Source organism: Lepidothrix coronata, unplaced genomic scaffold, assembly GCF_001604755.1.
Source record: "Lepidothrix coronata isolate B3197 unplaced genomic scaffold, Lepidothrix_coronata-1.0 Scaffold23, whole genome shotgun sequence".
Lineage (NCBI taxonomy): Eukaryota > Metazoa > Chordata > Aves > Passeriformes > Pipridae > Lepidothrix > Lepidothrix coronata.
Window position 1 is genome coordinate 2,459,941 of NW_016690203.1, and position 16,770 is coordinate 2,476,710.

The window sequence follows — 16,770 nt, forward strand, 5'->3', positions numbered from 1 at the left end:
GTGACCAGGTCTCAGTTTGTTCTAGTGATTTGGTGTGACCACTTTCCCTCTCTACTTTATTGGTAAGCCAGTGATAATTCATTTATTATTTTCTGTTTACAAGTCCTACTGTCCTTCTGTAAGAGGTTTGGTAGCAATATAGTGGATTACAACAGTATTTTCATCAAATGTCTAGCAAAATAAGTTTCTGAAAGGACTCAGAATTGTGGGAAGGTGTTATGCAAACATCATTTTTTAGTACAAATAACTAGAGGAAACCACGCTATGTATTTTTTATTAAAAAAACCCAGCAATTTAAGCTACAAATAACTGTAGAAGTTGGGATCACCAAGATAAAAGAAATGGCCCACACAAATGACTTAAAATTTTGAGTCTGACTGTTTGTACTCTTCTCATATCTAAAGGCTGCCAAATTCTAGATACTGTCTTTCCTGGGAACTAAGCAATGCTCTCTGGCATGATTTTCACTTCCCCTTATGTCTATATTTGAAAAAGCATATGTGTAGTCCCTAAATGAATATAGTGGTTAACAAGCTATGGATGACAACCCACAAAACATATTTGCTAAAGCAAGTTTCATACTGCTTAATGGAAAACAAATACCAAAGCGACTAAACCAGGAATATTGCTGTACATGCATATATTTCATGTATGAGAAAAGTTGAAGGAAAAAATCACCTTCTGAGTTTTTCTTGGGCACACTTCTTCCTACCGGATTCAAGTTACTGTAACTCTGGGGGCAGAACTTGGTTCTTTAGTACATATTTATGTTTTTCCTGGTAAGGTAGGACATGCTATATGGCAGAAACAGCCAGTTACTGATGTTACTTGAGTAACAGTTTCATCTTCATAGTTCCTAAGGAAGGAATCATCCTTTACATCCTAAGGAAGTAAAGCTAGCAGTGTCCCCCTAAAGCAGCACTGTGAAGTCATTCTGTAGTTAGCAGTGTCTCTGTTGTTCCTAAAAGAGGCCATGCAGGGAAGCTGCTGAAGGACTGCAGTGTTTGGGGAAAACCGATGCCTCACAAGCAGTGCACAGCTGATGGATGATCCATCTTGCATACAGGTGGGGAACAGACCACAGGTGGGAAGGACTGTGTTGGGTAGAGCAAATTTTTCTGCAGTTTTCAAGGGCTGATTGCCATGGGTGCATGCAGCCCTTGCTACTCGAGTAGCACTGAATTTGGGACCTAATTCAGGTAGTAACTGGTAGCTTGAACACATCAGGAGATTAGAGGTTTTATTACAAAACTCTAAAGCTTAGTAGTGTTCTTAACCTGGGGTGCTCGGTCTTGAGCCAGAGCTTCCTGAAGCTTGCTTATACTATTAGATTTTTTTTTTTTTAATTAAAAAGGAACTTGAAATGTATTTACTTGCCTTCTTTCATCTAGTAACTCACATTGGCTTCTTCCACATGACTACACTGCTGAGAAGGTTAGGAACCTAAGAAGTAAAACTGAGATTTCTGTAACTTTCTGCTTCCTCTCTCAAATCCCTTAAGAAATTATCAAACACTGGCAAGGTTTATGATGTAATTAGAGGCTTACTACACCTTTTATAACTGCCTAATACTCCAAGTAGAAAAAAAAAACTCAGTTATAACATGTTGTGTAACCAAGCACACTTGGTCTTCAAAAACAGAATTTAAAGCCCATTTTTTCAAATTACTTTCAGATACGTATGTAAATACACTTAGTTCTGGTGAGATCAGTGAAAGTTGTTAGATGGGCAGCACTTTTTCTGATCTGAACCACACCTTTGTTTTGTTTTGGTTTTCTTAATTTTGGTCATTAGTTTCCAAATAGTTTCCTGATACTAGTGCACTTGGTATTTAGGAAACAGGACATATTAGTTAGCTGATTTTGGTAAAGCGGCTGTTGCAGAATGTCCACCCTTCTGACAGGGTTTAGCCCAGGAAGTTCTCTGTTTTGTGTTTAAGAAAACAGCTTTGTACATGCATGCCTATCTAAGTTTTTTTATTATTATTATTCCACTGCGAATATTTGCTAGTTAACTGCTGTGGGAACTTACAGTGGTTTCTGATGAACTTTATACAAACCAGGAAGAAGTGGCCTTCCTCATTTGCTCTAGTTGAACCTGCTTTGGCAGGGAGGTTGGACTAGTCCCTTCCAACCCCAACCATTCTTTGATTTCAAAATGAGTTGAGGTGTGGCTTCAGGGTACTTTCCAGATGAGTGCAGCATGACATCTCCTGTGGCCCACACAAACCTCAGTCAGTCCAGCTGTTGGTACCCTGTGAATGCAGCCAGAGGCTAGATCTGCCATGCACTTGCATGAGATTTTAGCTACTTCAGAAAAAAAGGAGCATAAATAAAAGTATAAAGTAAACTTTCTGTTTATTTTCCTTGGGGTTCAGAGTGCATGTGTGTGTGTGTGATACATATACTGATAGAAACAAAGCCCAGTATTCCAACAATCCTAATGCATCTGCATGAGACAACAAAAAGAAATACACTTTTCAGATAAGCACCCTTGGTCCTGGTAATGGTTCTGATAAACTGTTTGTTAAAAGCTTCTGTAAAAACTCAACAGTTGCTTTGCATGAGACATGACTCCAGAACAAGTTGCTGAAACTTAGTTATTCATGTGCTGTGGACAAGACTTTGCTAAGGAAAGTGTGTGTTAGTAATGTAGTTGCTAAGGTGTTTTGTTCTGCCTGAGTTGGTTTCTCAGAGAGCTTTAGTTCTTAATACACTGCCACTTGCGGTGTTGCTGGTAGCCGAAATCTTCACCAAGACTGCAGCCCTGTCAATTTTTCACCATAAAAGCAATCTAGAACACTTTTAATGGGATCATTGGCAAGGGCTAGTGGCTTTAAACTGACAGAGGGTGGGTTTAGGTTAGATATTAGGAAGAAATTCTTTACTGTGAGGGTGGTGAGGCACTGGAGGAGGTTTCCCAGAGAAGCTGTGGATGCTCCATCCCTGGAAGTGTTCAAGGCCAGGCTGGATGGGGCTTTGAGCAACCTGGTCTAGTGAAAGGCATCCCTGGCTATGGCAGGGGAGTTGGAACTAGGTGTTCTTTAAGGTCCCTTACAGCCCTGACCATTCTATGATTGTATGACTGACATTTCTCCTAGCTTGGAGAACGTGCTTCAGCCCTGGACTCCTCCTTCAAGCCATGCAGTGGAAGTCAGGATGAGTGTGTTGGGGATCCAGCCTGTAGGACACAACAGTTCGTACCAATGGTTGACATAAACCAGACAGCCTGCAGCTGTCCAGATCAGGCCAAGGCCCCTTCAACCCCAACAGCAGTCCCAAGACAGGAGAACACAAAACATTTTGAAGTCAACTGTGTTGTTCTCTGACTTCTGCTTTGTCCTGTAAAAGCAATGTAGTTTCTGTCCCCTCATTTTTAAGACATTGTTCTTCAAGAATTTTGTTAAGTGTTTTCATTTACCCTTTTTTTCCCAGCCCAAGGACTGAAATTGATTTGGATTAAAATCACAGTAATTTTTCACTTTTTCTATAGAGTGACTATAACTGTCACATTTCCATGCATGCTTCTGTGTTACCTGCAAGAATATGCCAAAATATCTACCTCTCTATCTTCAGTCAGTCCTTCAGGCTCTCCTTTTTTTCCACCCTCTGTTTGTGAAATGTGTCTTGATTTAGTCAGCCTTGAAATGAGAGCAGAATCTGATGTTGCCCTTGGTGTTTTAGTATTAGTCTGTACGGTTATTTCTGATGGATCAGTGATGGTTGGAGACCTTTGCTTTTAAGTATTTGGAGGAGGGGGGCACCAGGAGTGTTCCCATTTTACTGGAGCTCAATATGCTTGTCCCATTGCTTTGCTTCCACTGCCTTCCACCCTGTGGCATGGCAAAAGGAAATTAAGAGCATCAGTGGAGAAGAGTAGCTAGTGGAGAACTGAAAAGTTTGGAAGGGAGAAAGAGGGAGGAGAAGAAGAAAGGGGGAAAGAACAGATAAAAAAAACCTACCCTGGAAACCTAAAAGAAACTTTTGGGAGAACAGGGAAAAAATAACTTCTTTGTCTGAACCCAAATTTGTAGCTGTAGCTAAATCACAGTGAGATGGCAGATGCAACTTGTTTGGACAGCTGATGGCTGATCAGTGCTTAAAATCAAATGAGTGATGTGCCTAGTTTTTGAGGGATGGTATAAATAAGTAAAATAGTTTTTACCTCAAAGTACTAGTAACCTGTGTAGACAAAATACACACATAGGAGAGGAAAAAGCTATGTACTTTATAGAGAAGCAAGGTGCAGGGAAGCTGATGTCCTCAAATAATATGCATCATGTACCGGTAAAGTATGAAGGAGTGAAAGGTAGCGTTCCAGTAGATTTTTGCCCTCTCTTATTTGTAGGCCTCTTAGCAGCTAACTGCAAACCCCTGCTTTTATTTTCTCTGAAGCTGATTACATGGACTTTGGGTTTTTATTGAAGTTTAGGTGACTTGCAATACTCCATGTGGCTACATCATCTTTTATCATTCTGCCTTGCTGTTGATGGGCAGCCTATGCCGGCCCTCACCCAGGATTACCAGGGACAGCAAGACTAAAGTCTCTCCTCTTTCTGTATTTTGAAATAAAGGGGGTGGTCCTCTCATAGGCCTCATTGGGCACTTGGTGCTGGGAAAAGGGCAAGATGGTTTGTCTGCAGGCAGAATCACAGGGCTGTGTGTCCCCAAAGAATGATCTAACTTGCTTACCCTAAGACAGGGTCAGCCAAGTCTTTGTCATTTCTGAGAGCAGCTAGCATCTCTTTATATTGTACATATAGATACATGTTCTCATTCTAATAAAAAGATACAATATATATCATATATGATGTATACATATATATTGTGTATATATATATAAATATATTCTATTCATGTGCTTTTCTTTGTCAGAAAGGTTTTCTCACTGTATTGGTAAAGTCTTTCTTCTTACAATTTGGAAATACATTCATTTTCTCATTGCATCTTCCTTCTGAACAATTGAAGACTGTTACCTTGTCTCCCTTCAGTTTCCTTTTGTTTATATTAGATACTTAATTCATCATCTTTCTATTCTTCTCTGAATATCTTATGACTTGTCTACGTATCTCATGCAGTAGTGAAATTTGACCAAAATGTTCCTGCTGACATCCCAGTAATGGCGAGTATAGCAGAAGGCTTTCCTCACAGACCTCCCTTGCTGGCTGTCTGTTCCAGCACATTTGCTTTTTTTTGCAAGAGTGTGATATTGTTGATGCTTATCTAGCTTATTGTGTGCTGTAACCTCTAGCTCTCTTCCACAGAACTTCTGCTTAACTGGGAGAGTGCAAGTTGGGCGGTTGATGAAAGATAGAAACCTGCTTGTAAGGCTAGCATGGGATAATGAAATAGAAAAAGGAATGACAATGGCTTAGAGGAAAACTACTTGATTAAGGAAACTGTAAAAATATTTCGCTGGAAAAAAAGGACAAAACGTGGAATATTTTTTCCACAGTCACTAAAACAGATGCCAAAAGGATTTTGGCATAAAATGTGCTGAAGTTCAGTTTGGGTATCAAGGTTATAAAGTGTTTGAGGCTAGGAGATTGCCAAAGAAATGTTTTGCTTGTATATGCAAGACAGTATTCTTAATAGTATTAGTGCCAACATTTGCCTGCTTGCCCTGGTGCGTGCTGAAGTCTGTCACTTTGCAGCCCAAGTTGCTTTTCTGTGTTACCTTTTCATATTCCATGTGGAAAAAATTTCAGTTCAAGTGATCTTTGTATAAACAGTTAGATAAATTCAGTTGGGTGTTTGTGTATGCATGTTCTTGTAACAATAGTAATTTTGTACATTTCAAGAAATGGTACTTTAGACTTTTGTGGGGGCTTTTTATCCCACATATTGAATGGTACAGTTGCTTGTCTGATGACGGGAGTGGGCACCTATGCAGAGCAAGTTCTGTGATGCTTTTGGTTATTTAGAATGTGCTACACATGCACAGCAAGTTTTTGATTTCTGAAAAGAGGGGAAATCCTCACTCATTGAAACAATTTGTCTTCCAGATTGGACAAAAAACCATGGGTCTTTGTAGTGGGCTAAAATCCTGCAGAATTTCAGCACTGTATTTTTTCCAGTAATCCTAAGATTGTTTGTTCAGCTGCTTTTATTCAGTGTAGCACTTAATATGAGTATTTATAAAAAAGAGAGGCGGTTAGAACGTGGAACCTTCTTTTTCTTAAGTTCTTTGACATATACTTGTTGCTTCAAACCCCTTTCCACATTCACATTGTTGATTTTGTGTGCGTGCAAAGGAGTATGCTTGAGCACTCTCAGGAGGGATGTCAGCAGTTTGTACTGTACTCCTGAGTCAGCAGAAGTTGCTGGAAAAAGGACAGAAGTGTAGTAAGTGCTGTGGCAAATGCCGTGCTTTGCGTTATGTTCTCTGATCCCGATTATGGGTCTTAAGCCCCTACTGACAGGCGCAATCCCCTTGTTTATGGATCTGTTTCTAAATGCGTTCCTTCGGAGAGTCACACAGCTATGACTGAACCCTGGTTCATTTCAACATTTCCTCATTAGCCTGAAGGGAGCTCTCTAAAACCTGCTACCCCATGCTGCTTCCATCCTCAGCATGAAAGGGGATGGTCTCACAGAGCTGTGCATGAACCACGGGCTGGGATGAATTTGGGAGCAGGAGAGAAGGGTGCTCCATGGTGGCCGCAAAACCATGTTGTTAAATATTGGCTATATTCTTTTATAATTTCTGATCCAGCTATTACCGACTTGGCCAAGGACTGGATTGCAATCATATGGGAATGTGGGAACTTTATTTCTCCTTAGGTCTCTCACCTTAGGTTATTTTGAACCAGAAGAGCAAAAACTGAATTGAAATATATTGTTTAATGTAACATATTATTTTCACCTATGCTACAGTCTGTGTTAGGGGCTTGGGGTTGCTTTTTTGTTTTTGTTTGGGGTTTTTTTATTTATTTATTTTTAAACTAACCAGCTGAATCCACAAAAGAGTGCACTTAGTAACACTACTATGCTTCTGTCCTTGAGCATATGCACTGCTACAAAGGGACAACTACCTGTAGAATTGACCTGTGTTTCATATTTCAAGCCTCACAAGTTGGTGACTCCCTTATTTTTGTTTAGGATGTTCTGTGATCTGTGATAAAATTTTAGTTGCACAGTTTACAGAAATGACGAGAAACTGCTGTTTCCGTGTTATTTTGTTCTAAATAGCTCAAAAAGATGCTTATACAAAGCTACGGGTGCCCTACTGCATAACTAATACTACAATAAAACCATGGCATTTATATAAATAGCGTTAATATAAAGCATTAAAATACATAGTTGAAAAGGAGCCCTGCCTGTCTGCTACGTACAGACAAAATTCTGTCCTACCTTTTTATTGCTCTGGAAATGTAGATCCAGGCCTCTCCACCAACAGTTAAAAATAGATAGCTTTTGCTAAAGTCCCTCGGTTGAAATTTAAGGAAGGGTAAAAAGAGCAAGAGCAAAGAGCCAATATGCCCCTGGAGAAGTGGATGCAAGGGGCAATCAATTATTTCTTTCAGGAAGGCGGGATCTGTATCTCTTGGTTTTTGTAAAGGTACAGTAGGGTTTGAGCCATGGGTGGATCCAAGTGCAATAAAACAAATTTTGGGGTCACCCTGGTGAGTTACACAGCCACCAGCTTTTCCTGAATTTTTTGTAAAAGAACCCAAATTGCGCTCCTGATTGTGGCTGAATTGTGATTTTTTTTTGATTGGTACACAAAATACTTTTGATGCTGGAATTTAAGTTGGACGTTAACAATGATTCCTTTGTGTAGCAGTCCCTTTTGAAGTAGAGAGTCCTGTATCTACAAGAAAACAGTATGCAGAGAAATAAATTCTGCTTTCAAGTCTGTTTTTTATATATATATGTCTTATGCATCTTTTTTTACACAATGTATGCTAACATGAATATTTACATATGAAAAGGAAATAGGATTTTAAACTATTCCATTGAATATGTAAGTATCCCTGTCCTTGTTTGATGTTTTTTTCTTCAAATAATCAGCAGAGAACTTTAAGCCTTTGGCATTTCACTCCCATCTTACACTAGTTTTCAGTAATTTCTTCTTGAGTGCTGATACTTGGTTCTGTCGTAGCTATTTGATACTAAAGTTTCTCGGAGAGCTTTCATATCCATATTCACTGCTCAGAAACTGCCTCTGCTTTTTTGAGGTCCCCATCTTAATTTCTATGACAACATTGCCTAAACCATTTCACATATTAATTTCTTGTTTTGGATAGAAAACCAGTGGTGTTCTCAGCTGTGGCTGAAAGCCCCAGTGTGATATCCAGCAGCTCCATGGCAGGGCTGTGACCTGATGAGAAGCTCTTCCCCAGGCTGGTCTGAGAACATCAGTAATGGTGATGGTTGCCTCTCCTGAACCCAGTTTATCACTGAGCACAAGGGAACCATCCAGGCGCTGTAAACGCAGCCACCTCTGGCCCATCCCAGGCTGCATTGCCTCGTGTCATGCAGTGCTGTTGTTGGTTATTAAAGGCATCTACGCCCTCATGTTGGCAGCCTACTAGACTATCTTCTTCCAGCTGAGCCTCAAGGCTTATTCCATCAGAGCTCAAGAGAGATGTGCCTGCCTTAGCTGTGTGCTGATGCTGTCAGTCAGATGGGGTGATATGGAGTAACAGGCCACTCTTGTGCCTGATTTAAGGGTCCCAATAGATCCTAGTTCAGAAGAGTGATGTGTGTGGCTGCCACTGGGCAACGCGATTGAAACCGCTCCCTGAGGACAGTGAGAAGAGTGCTGTTTGCGAGTTGCCCACAGTTGGAGCCGTGACAATGATACACCAAGAACTTGTAATGAATCTTATGAGTCATTCCATTGCTGTTTGACATCTCTGTTTCCTTTAACCTAGGGCTCAGAGGGAGCCCAGAAACTCCTTCCTTCTTCACTTTCATGAGGAACACACCTCTGTGTGGTCTGGGCAGGCAAGGCACTTGTTGTAGAGAAGAACCTTGATTTGGAACACCACACAGAAATCCATCCTGGAGAACCAGCATTAGCAGAGAGCGAACAGCCATTCTGTTGTCATCTTCCAAGAAGTAACTGCAAAGTTGTGTCATAAATACTTGCGTCTCTGATCGTCACTGCAGAACGCGCTGTGTGACAGACGGCCTTGCTTAGAGGTCTGTATCTTAGAGATTGCACTGAGTCATATGGTTGATTATCTAAATGTAAATAATAATTGAGACATGTTAAAATTTGAATTTCATTAGGTGGAGGCTTTTAGACTTGAGCAAATGAATTATTTTTTTCATAAAACACTGTAACGTGCTTACTAGCTTTGACAAAGAGTTTTTTCCCGTGATACAGAGATAGCAGATAATAATAAGCAGACAAGGTTATGCAACAAGGGGATATTTTAATCATCTTTGTTTTGGAAAAGACAGGCCAGAGTGAGGTACCTCTTAGGAACAATCTACTTCACTGATACTTTTCTTCAACAGATTGACAGCATCTCAGAAAAGAAAATAACTGTTTGCTATTCCTATTGTAGACTTCTTTCAATCACTGCGACAGATGTTCCAAGCATGTTGTTCCTCAGTTAGGTTTCTTTAGTAGTAAAAATACTGCGGTCTAAATATAGTTTAAATTGGTTGAGGTACCTTGTTTGAATATGATTCAAAATTGCATTATACCTAGTTTAAATCACAGTGTAACAGGACAAAAACACTGGAAAGACTAGTTAAGATTGTTTCAAACTCAGGTAGGACTTTTTATTCAATCATATTTAAAGTGGTTCCAAAGTGCTATGTTTTTCTAGCATATCTTGCAATCTGACTTAGGATAAACACTAGATAGCATAGTGAACTCCCCTCCCCCTGTTCATTATTTGGAATTACCTTGGCTAAAAATGGGAAAAGTACTTAAATAATTCTCTTTTCCTGTATCTGCCATGATGTCTTGTAACAGCTGTATATTGGGAATACTCAGATTTTATTATCCTTTTTCTTTTTCAATAAAACGAAGTTTAGCATTCAGGAACAGTTCAAATGGCTGGATTAAGAGGGAAAACCAATACACATGTACAATGTACCCATTATTCCTTTGGAGAATTGGGAGTTGAGAAGGCTATGGCCCTTATGACCCCCCTTTCCTCTGCCAGGGAGTTCCAGTTCAAAGCTGTTCTGTCATCTCTCCTGCTGACTTGCTTCTGGAGGCCACTCGGAGACCTAACAGGATAGTGCAGGCTGAGTTCTGCTGAATGTGTTGGTGTTAAATAGCTCCTCCTTTTTACTCTCCCCCTCATTTTTTATCTAGATGACTGGTTGTTGCTCATGAGACCCACTTTTGGAGACCACTGGGTTGGGAGCACAGCTGCCTGCCTGGAATTGGGTCACGGTGGTGTGACAGTAACTGCACTGGCGTGCGTCCCTTACAAGTGCGATTCCAGTCAGTGACGTTGATCAGGGGGAACGAACGCTCTTGTTTGGATACCGGCTAGCTAAAGCTTTCTGCTCCCTCTTTTTGACATCTGGCATGAGGACATGTATACAGATGAAGTTGCTAAATTGTGGTGTCTGGGACAAGGTGCTCTTTCGGTTCCAAAAATGAAGAGTAAAGCAACAAAGTTCAAGGTTTATTTCGTCACTTGGACTTTCACTCCAGTGGAAGAGATTGGGATTTCAGCTTTAGAAAATGGAGATCTTCAGTTTGTTATCTATTTTTTTTCATTACTAGTTAACTTCTTAATAGACTGTTAAAATAATCCTCCAAGGAGGAAGTAAAAGTGGGGAGATGCAGGTGCAGTGATCTCCAGTCCATAATGACTGAAAACAGTTAGAAACCTTCATTTTGTGCTTATTTTGGGGGGAGGAGAGATAAGCTCACGTGGTAATCACATGCTGCCAGGTCATTGCAAGGAATCTGGTGGCAGCAGAAATGCTCTCTTCAAGGTCCTGCTTCTGTGGGAAAACTCACTGGTAGTTCACTTGAGCATCCAATTTTGAGCCTTCACAGAAGAGAGTGGTTCACATATGCTTTGTCCTGAAGCCATTTGGGCCCTGCTATGATCTCACGTAAGGAGATGTTTTCTTCTAGGTTTGTTTTACAAATTTGGAGTTAGGATCATTCATATTGATCTTTCTTTTTATTTGGTTTCAAGAGCTTCTCTGTGCAGCAGTGAAGATTGTAGCTGTTCACTTACTAATTTCGTTATGGTACTTTTGTTGATTTAGTCCTCATAGGTATTTAAGCTGTGAGAACAGTGGGAAAGACTTTGAACACCTAATTTTTCTCTGGTTTTGTTCATGTGATTAAACAGAAGTCCTATAGCATTCTCCCAAGGAGGCACTTTGAGTAATTTTACTATCCATGGGCAGCTGAATGCACTTTCAGGGTTTTTTTGCAGCATGATCCTGGCCTTCTCTTAATTGTTTCTATGATGATTTTTGTTTGTTTTTTAATGAAAGAGTGAAAGAGTTCTTGAGGATTTCAACAGGCAGCCTGGGGAAGTGGTTGAGTCTCCATCCCTGGAGGTATTAAAAAGACGTGTATATGTGGCAATTGGGGACATGGTTCAGTGGTAGCACTGTCTTAGTGGTTGGACTCAATGATCCTAGAGGTATTTTCTAACCTAAATGATTAAATTACTCTAAGATCTGCTACTTCTTGGGTTTGCTTTCCTGTTTGAAGAGCTGAGTGAGGCACGTAAGAACAGTTGTGGCATCAAGGTTTCAAGCTTCATCTCTTTTGTCCAACTCCCATGCCAAGGTATACGAGCATGGTGAGACCTTTATTTCCTGAAAGGTAGATTGGTCATACAGTGACAGACATCTGAGATAACTCTTTATTTCTTTGTCCTTACCTATTTATAACAACAAGGTTTCCAGCAAGATGGTACTCCCTTTAGCTCAGGATTTAGCAGGGCAAATTACTGCAAGTGAGAAGAGGCAAAGTTTCTTGGAGATGAATGCAGTAAAGGTTGTCCTGCCTGCCCCATAGCATTTGGATATAGCTAATAAGAATGGGAAACACCTTGACCTTAATGTAACCTTCTGCCCCGGTACTTTGCCATCTGTCTCCAGAAGTGCAAGAGGAGATTTGCCTGCTTCTCACAAACTCTCCTACCAAGGTTGTCTCCCAGAAAGGGAAAGAGTTATGTAACAGTGTTTTCTTTCAAAACTGTATGTTATAGAATTCAACCAAGACCCTGCTTTTAGCTCCAGTGGAAGTCTAAAACTGGCAAAAACATTTTCCAAGGTTCTTTTTTATATGTGTATAAAGAAACTTAAGGAACCAATAGTTTAGTATGCGGGGCAGAATATTCCTAAATGACAGCAAGGAGAAAGGTTTTCAGGAAGAGCCACAACATCCGATTCACTAGTTAGTGAGCTCTTCAACAGGCGATACAATTTCTTTGTCAGAAATCACCAGCGGAGAGCTCGGAGGAGAGGCAGTGTGCTGTGAAACAGAAACTGAGCCCCTTTCAGCTATGATACCTCCCTGTTGAACATTAATGAACTGTAGCGGCTATATGTAAGGTTTGTGGCTTGTTACATATGCTTAGCTTGTCAAAAGTTTCTCGGGGCATTAAGGGCAGGCAGTGTCATTTGTGCAATAGGCAAAGCTCTCTGCCTGTGGATGTTACAGTGACCTTACTTGAACTGATAAATAGCTGTCTTATCCATGACCTTTAATAGCTAAAATGTATTCACCATTTACAGCCTTTTTATGGTTTGCTTCGAAACGTATGCATTGCTGTGTGATCCTTTCTGGCTTGTAACAGCACATCAAGGAATTCAAGAGTTTAGGAGTAGCAAAGCAATCACTTTTCCATGTACTCTCTTTCTTCCTCATGAAAGGCGCTCATTCATAGGGATGCATGGTGTTGTACAGCCTGTTATCTTAAAGAAAAAAAAAATTAAACAAAACACGACAGAATGTAATGTTGGGTTTTATCCTCTTAATGTAAAATAAGACTTACTTTCTGTTTGCATTTTCTGGTTTAATTTGAAAGAAGACAGAGATGATATTAAAATATAATGAGGGCGATTCATTTTGTGGTTCACAGTGGCTCGGATTTAGAAGAAAAAAAACCCCACCTTAATCAGCACAGTACTTAAGGGCTCCCTGTAAGAACATTGTGCTTAACCTTCAGCAAATGCTTATGGGCTGCCCTGAATAGTAATGGGTTTAAGCACATGCTTAAGTGTTTTCCTGAAGGAAGACCTAAGCATCTTGGCAAGTGTTACATTACGGCTTCATTTACCTTTATCATAAATCCCAGCATCAGAGGCAAACTTTTCTTTCATCTCTTGGCAGATATTGGGGTGTACAGATTTTTCCACCTCCGTTTGGCCTGCTTTCTATTGCTCTCTTGCTGCAACCTGATCAGTCCAGGCTGACCTTCAGGGGTGCTCCACATGGGCTGGGGAGCCTGCCCCCATGGCTCCGATTGCCCGATCAAAGTCTGCACTTTGCCTTTCATCTGCCGGCTCTCTGCCCTTCCCAGGGTTATTAATTTGAAGAACTTAAAGACGCAACCTTTTTCTGCTGCGCCCGTTCCCGGGGAAGTAGGAATGAGAATTGCGTGTTCTCCAACGGCTTTGCTGTGGTCAGTTTTCCATGGTGGGAGATGGGATTGGTGCGGGTTAAATCTGCACCAGCCGGTTCTTGGTTAGCTGTCGGAAATGAAAAAAAAAAAAAAAAAAAGAAAGGAAGAAAAAACCAGCAAACCAATCCCATAAAAACGGGGGGAAGGGGGAAAAAAAGGAAGGAAAAAAAAGGGGGGGGAGAATAAAAATGGGAGAAACAAGAAAAAAGAGGGGGAAGGAAAACGAAATAAAATAGTAGAAAATTGGGGAGAAAAAGGGGGAAGAAAAAAGGAGAAAATAGGAGTACAAAGGAAAAAAAGAAAAAAGGGGAAACAAGAATAAAGGAAAACAAAATGAAAAAGGGGGGAAAGGAAAGAAACAAAAATGGAAAAAAATGAAAAAAGAAAAAAGTTTAAAAAAGAAGACAAAAATGAAAAAGGGGAGAAGGAGTAAAAAAGGGAAAAGAAAAAATATCAAAGGAAAAGAGAAAAAGGTAAAATGGGGGGGGGGAAGGAGAGAAAAAAAGGCAAAGGGGGAAAAAAAAAAGAAAGGAAAAAAGGAGAAGGGAAGGAAAAACGAAAAANGGAAGGAGAGAAAAAAAGGCAAAGGGGGAAAAAAAAAAAGAAAGGCAAAAAGGAGAGGGGAAGGAAAAACGAAAAAAAAAAAAAAAAGGATAAAAACCCTCAAACCAACCAAACTGCACACCCCAAGGCAAACAAAACCCCAAGACTGAAGAGCACCGGGGAGAGCCGGGGCCCGCAGGCTGCTCCGGGCTCTCCCGCGGGGGCCCAGCCTGCCGGCAGGGCCGGGCGCGCTCCTCTTGCGTAAGCGGCGGCCCCGCCGTCTTCCCGCTGGCTGCCGTTGCCATGGCGAGATAGCGGGGGAGGATTCCTGGGATCCGTAAACCGGGGGAGAGAGAGAGAGAGATTACGTCTTAACCCGGCACTCCGCTGCGCCTAACGTGATGTGTCAGGGTCGCCCAGGTGTCCCGGGGGAGGGTGACCTGGCGGGCGGCCCCGCACTGTTGCAGGCATCGTTTTAAATAAAATAAAGCTGGGGAGGGAGTCGGGGGTGGCTCTCGGGGTAAGAGGATTAGATGCGTTCGCATGGGGGCTAGGATGAGGAAAATATCGCAAGGCTTGAGGGAAGTGGGTTTGAGGAATTGGCCTCAATGGAAATGGGAGGCATCCGTGTTTATGAACATTCCTAGTGCCTGCCGAGAACTGCCTGGCAAGTGGTAGAAGGGGATTCTTTTTATCTTCATCTCCATATTCTATTATCACGGTTAGTTGTCCGTGTTTTATTTGCAAGCTGTGCACAATAAACACATCCTGAGAATCTCTAAGCAGCGACTCCAGATATCACCCCTATGCTGATATCGAGCCTAGATCAAATCATTGACAGATGTCTTTTACATGAATGGAAGGAATGACAGAAGAAGGCATCACTGTCTGCTTGGGTAAGTTTTCTTTCCGTTATCTTTAATTATTATTAGTGTTTTACACTGTCTCTTCCTTAGTGTCAGAACGGGAACAGTCAACACTGGTGGGGTCTTCTTGTGCTTTTGATCTTCTTGCTACTCTTTGCCTGCTGGAATTCCTGGAAGCAGATGAGAATTTACTGAGTCCTGTCACTGTGTTCTCTTGTCACTGCAAGGATGTCATTAGTGCAGGCAAAAACTTTATAAATTCTGATATTCGATTTTAAGTTTGGAAAAGATGATGTCTGGTCTAGAAGAGAGTATGAAAAATACTGGGCTGCAAATTACTGTGTTGTAAACACGTTTCTTAAGAGAAAAACTCTGCCTGGGTTAATAATAATATCCATTGCCAGAAAACAGATGTGTGTGGGGAAAAAAAAAAATCTTAAGTGAATTTAACATTCTTAAACAGTTTTACGGTAGTGGGATAAGAAATGTGTTAGGATGTAAGAGAGTACACTACTGGGAAATGAGCTTGCATTACACCCACAGAGCATTTACTGTACATTAGTTATAACCCTGTTGTTTTTGTTGCCTGCAATTAATTGAGTAATTTCTTCCATGACTGAAACTGCAGGTTAAGCATGTTTGCTTTGAAAGCCAGTCTTCTGAATCGAGACGGCTTTTACACTTACCGTATTAACAAGCTCTTGCAAAGTACATTTTGTGCACTATGGTTATGAATTCCTGAAAGGTATTGGTGGGGGTTAATTCACTGTTACATAAACAGCCAGTAACAGCTTTTGATTGTACTGGAATTGCTCTAAAATAGTTATTAGCTTCAAGGCTATAATAATGTTTTGCAAATATTATTTGTATGAAAAAGACAGAAATGGACTATAAGAACTTTAAAGCACTGAATTGAGGACACTGATGTATACATAGGCAAAGCTGTAGTGTAGCTTAACCAGTGGGTTTTACAGCTGTGACGAGATCTGTATTTCCCAGTTGTACTTAGAACCCAACAAATTCATAACCAAACCAGTTTCCCAGAAGCCAAGTATGAAGACATTTGAGAAGGGGATTGTTGCTTTAGTTAGCAAAGCTTACCTGCTACCTTATGTGCATGCACGCTGATATTCTCAAGATGCAGAAGTCAGAGCTGGCATCACATGAAGGTGAACAGTACAGTTGTACTGAGCCGTGGGAGTGCAGGGGCAGCACGGGGAGCCAGGAGCTGGGGTTTATTGCAGCAAGGTTATACTGCAGTTCAGCTCACTCCAGGTGGTGCAGGAAGGAGCTGAGAACCAGTTTCTGAGTGCCCGAGTCCCTTGGCTGGGAAGCAGGGGTGCCTGGAGGGCGGCAGATATGCCTGCAACCATTTCTGGTGGCTTCTGGTTTTGAAACTTCCCATGGGGAATTTGCTAGATACTTTTGTTGTTGGAGTGTTTATTTAGCAAAGCAGGCCTGGTACCTGTTGAAGCAGCCTGCAGAACTGTCAATGTTGTCTTTGGGTATGAGCAATTGTTGTTTGCTCAGGGAACTGGAAGTCTTTGGATATGAGAACTTTGCTTATTTTTAGACATCCTTGGTTGCCCCTGGACTAACTTACAGCTGTTCTTTTCAGGAACTGGAAATATTGCTTCTGCTGTATTTCTAGAAGTAAAGAGTACAGTGAGGGGTTTTTTTTGTATAATTCAGCTGTTTTTGCATGTGATTGTTCATATTGACAGCTCCTTTCCAAGAGATGAAGTAACTTATGTTTTGGTTGTTTCAGCTACAGGGATTTGT

The 16,770-nt window shown here is 41.0% G+C and overlaps 1 protein-coding gene across 12 annotated transcripts in view; it reads left to right on the plus strand.

Moving 5' to 3' along the window:
• Nucleotides 1–16,770, plus strand: part of HIVEP1 (human immunodeficiency virus type I enhancer binding protein 1) — a 132,064-nt gene that overhangs the window by 27,895 nt on the left and 87,399 nt on the right. For 6 of the 12 annotated variants that reach the window (XM_017808518.1, XM_017808521.1, XM_017808523.1 and 3 more), the window contains exon 1: nt 14,649–15,018. The exons of 3 other annotated variants lie outside the window; for them this stretch is intronic. In XM_017808518.1, coding sequence (XP_017664007.1) covers nt 14,979–15,018 — 40 coding nt within the window. In that variant the 5' untranslated portion in view covers nt 14,649–14,978. 3 more of the 12 variants (XM_017808512.1, XM_017808510.1, XM_017808519.1) reach the window with 3 other exon arrangements.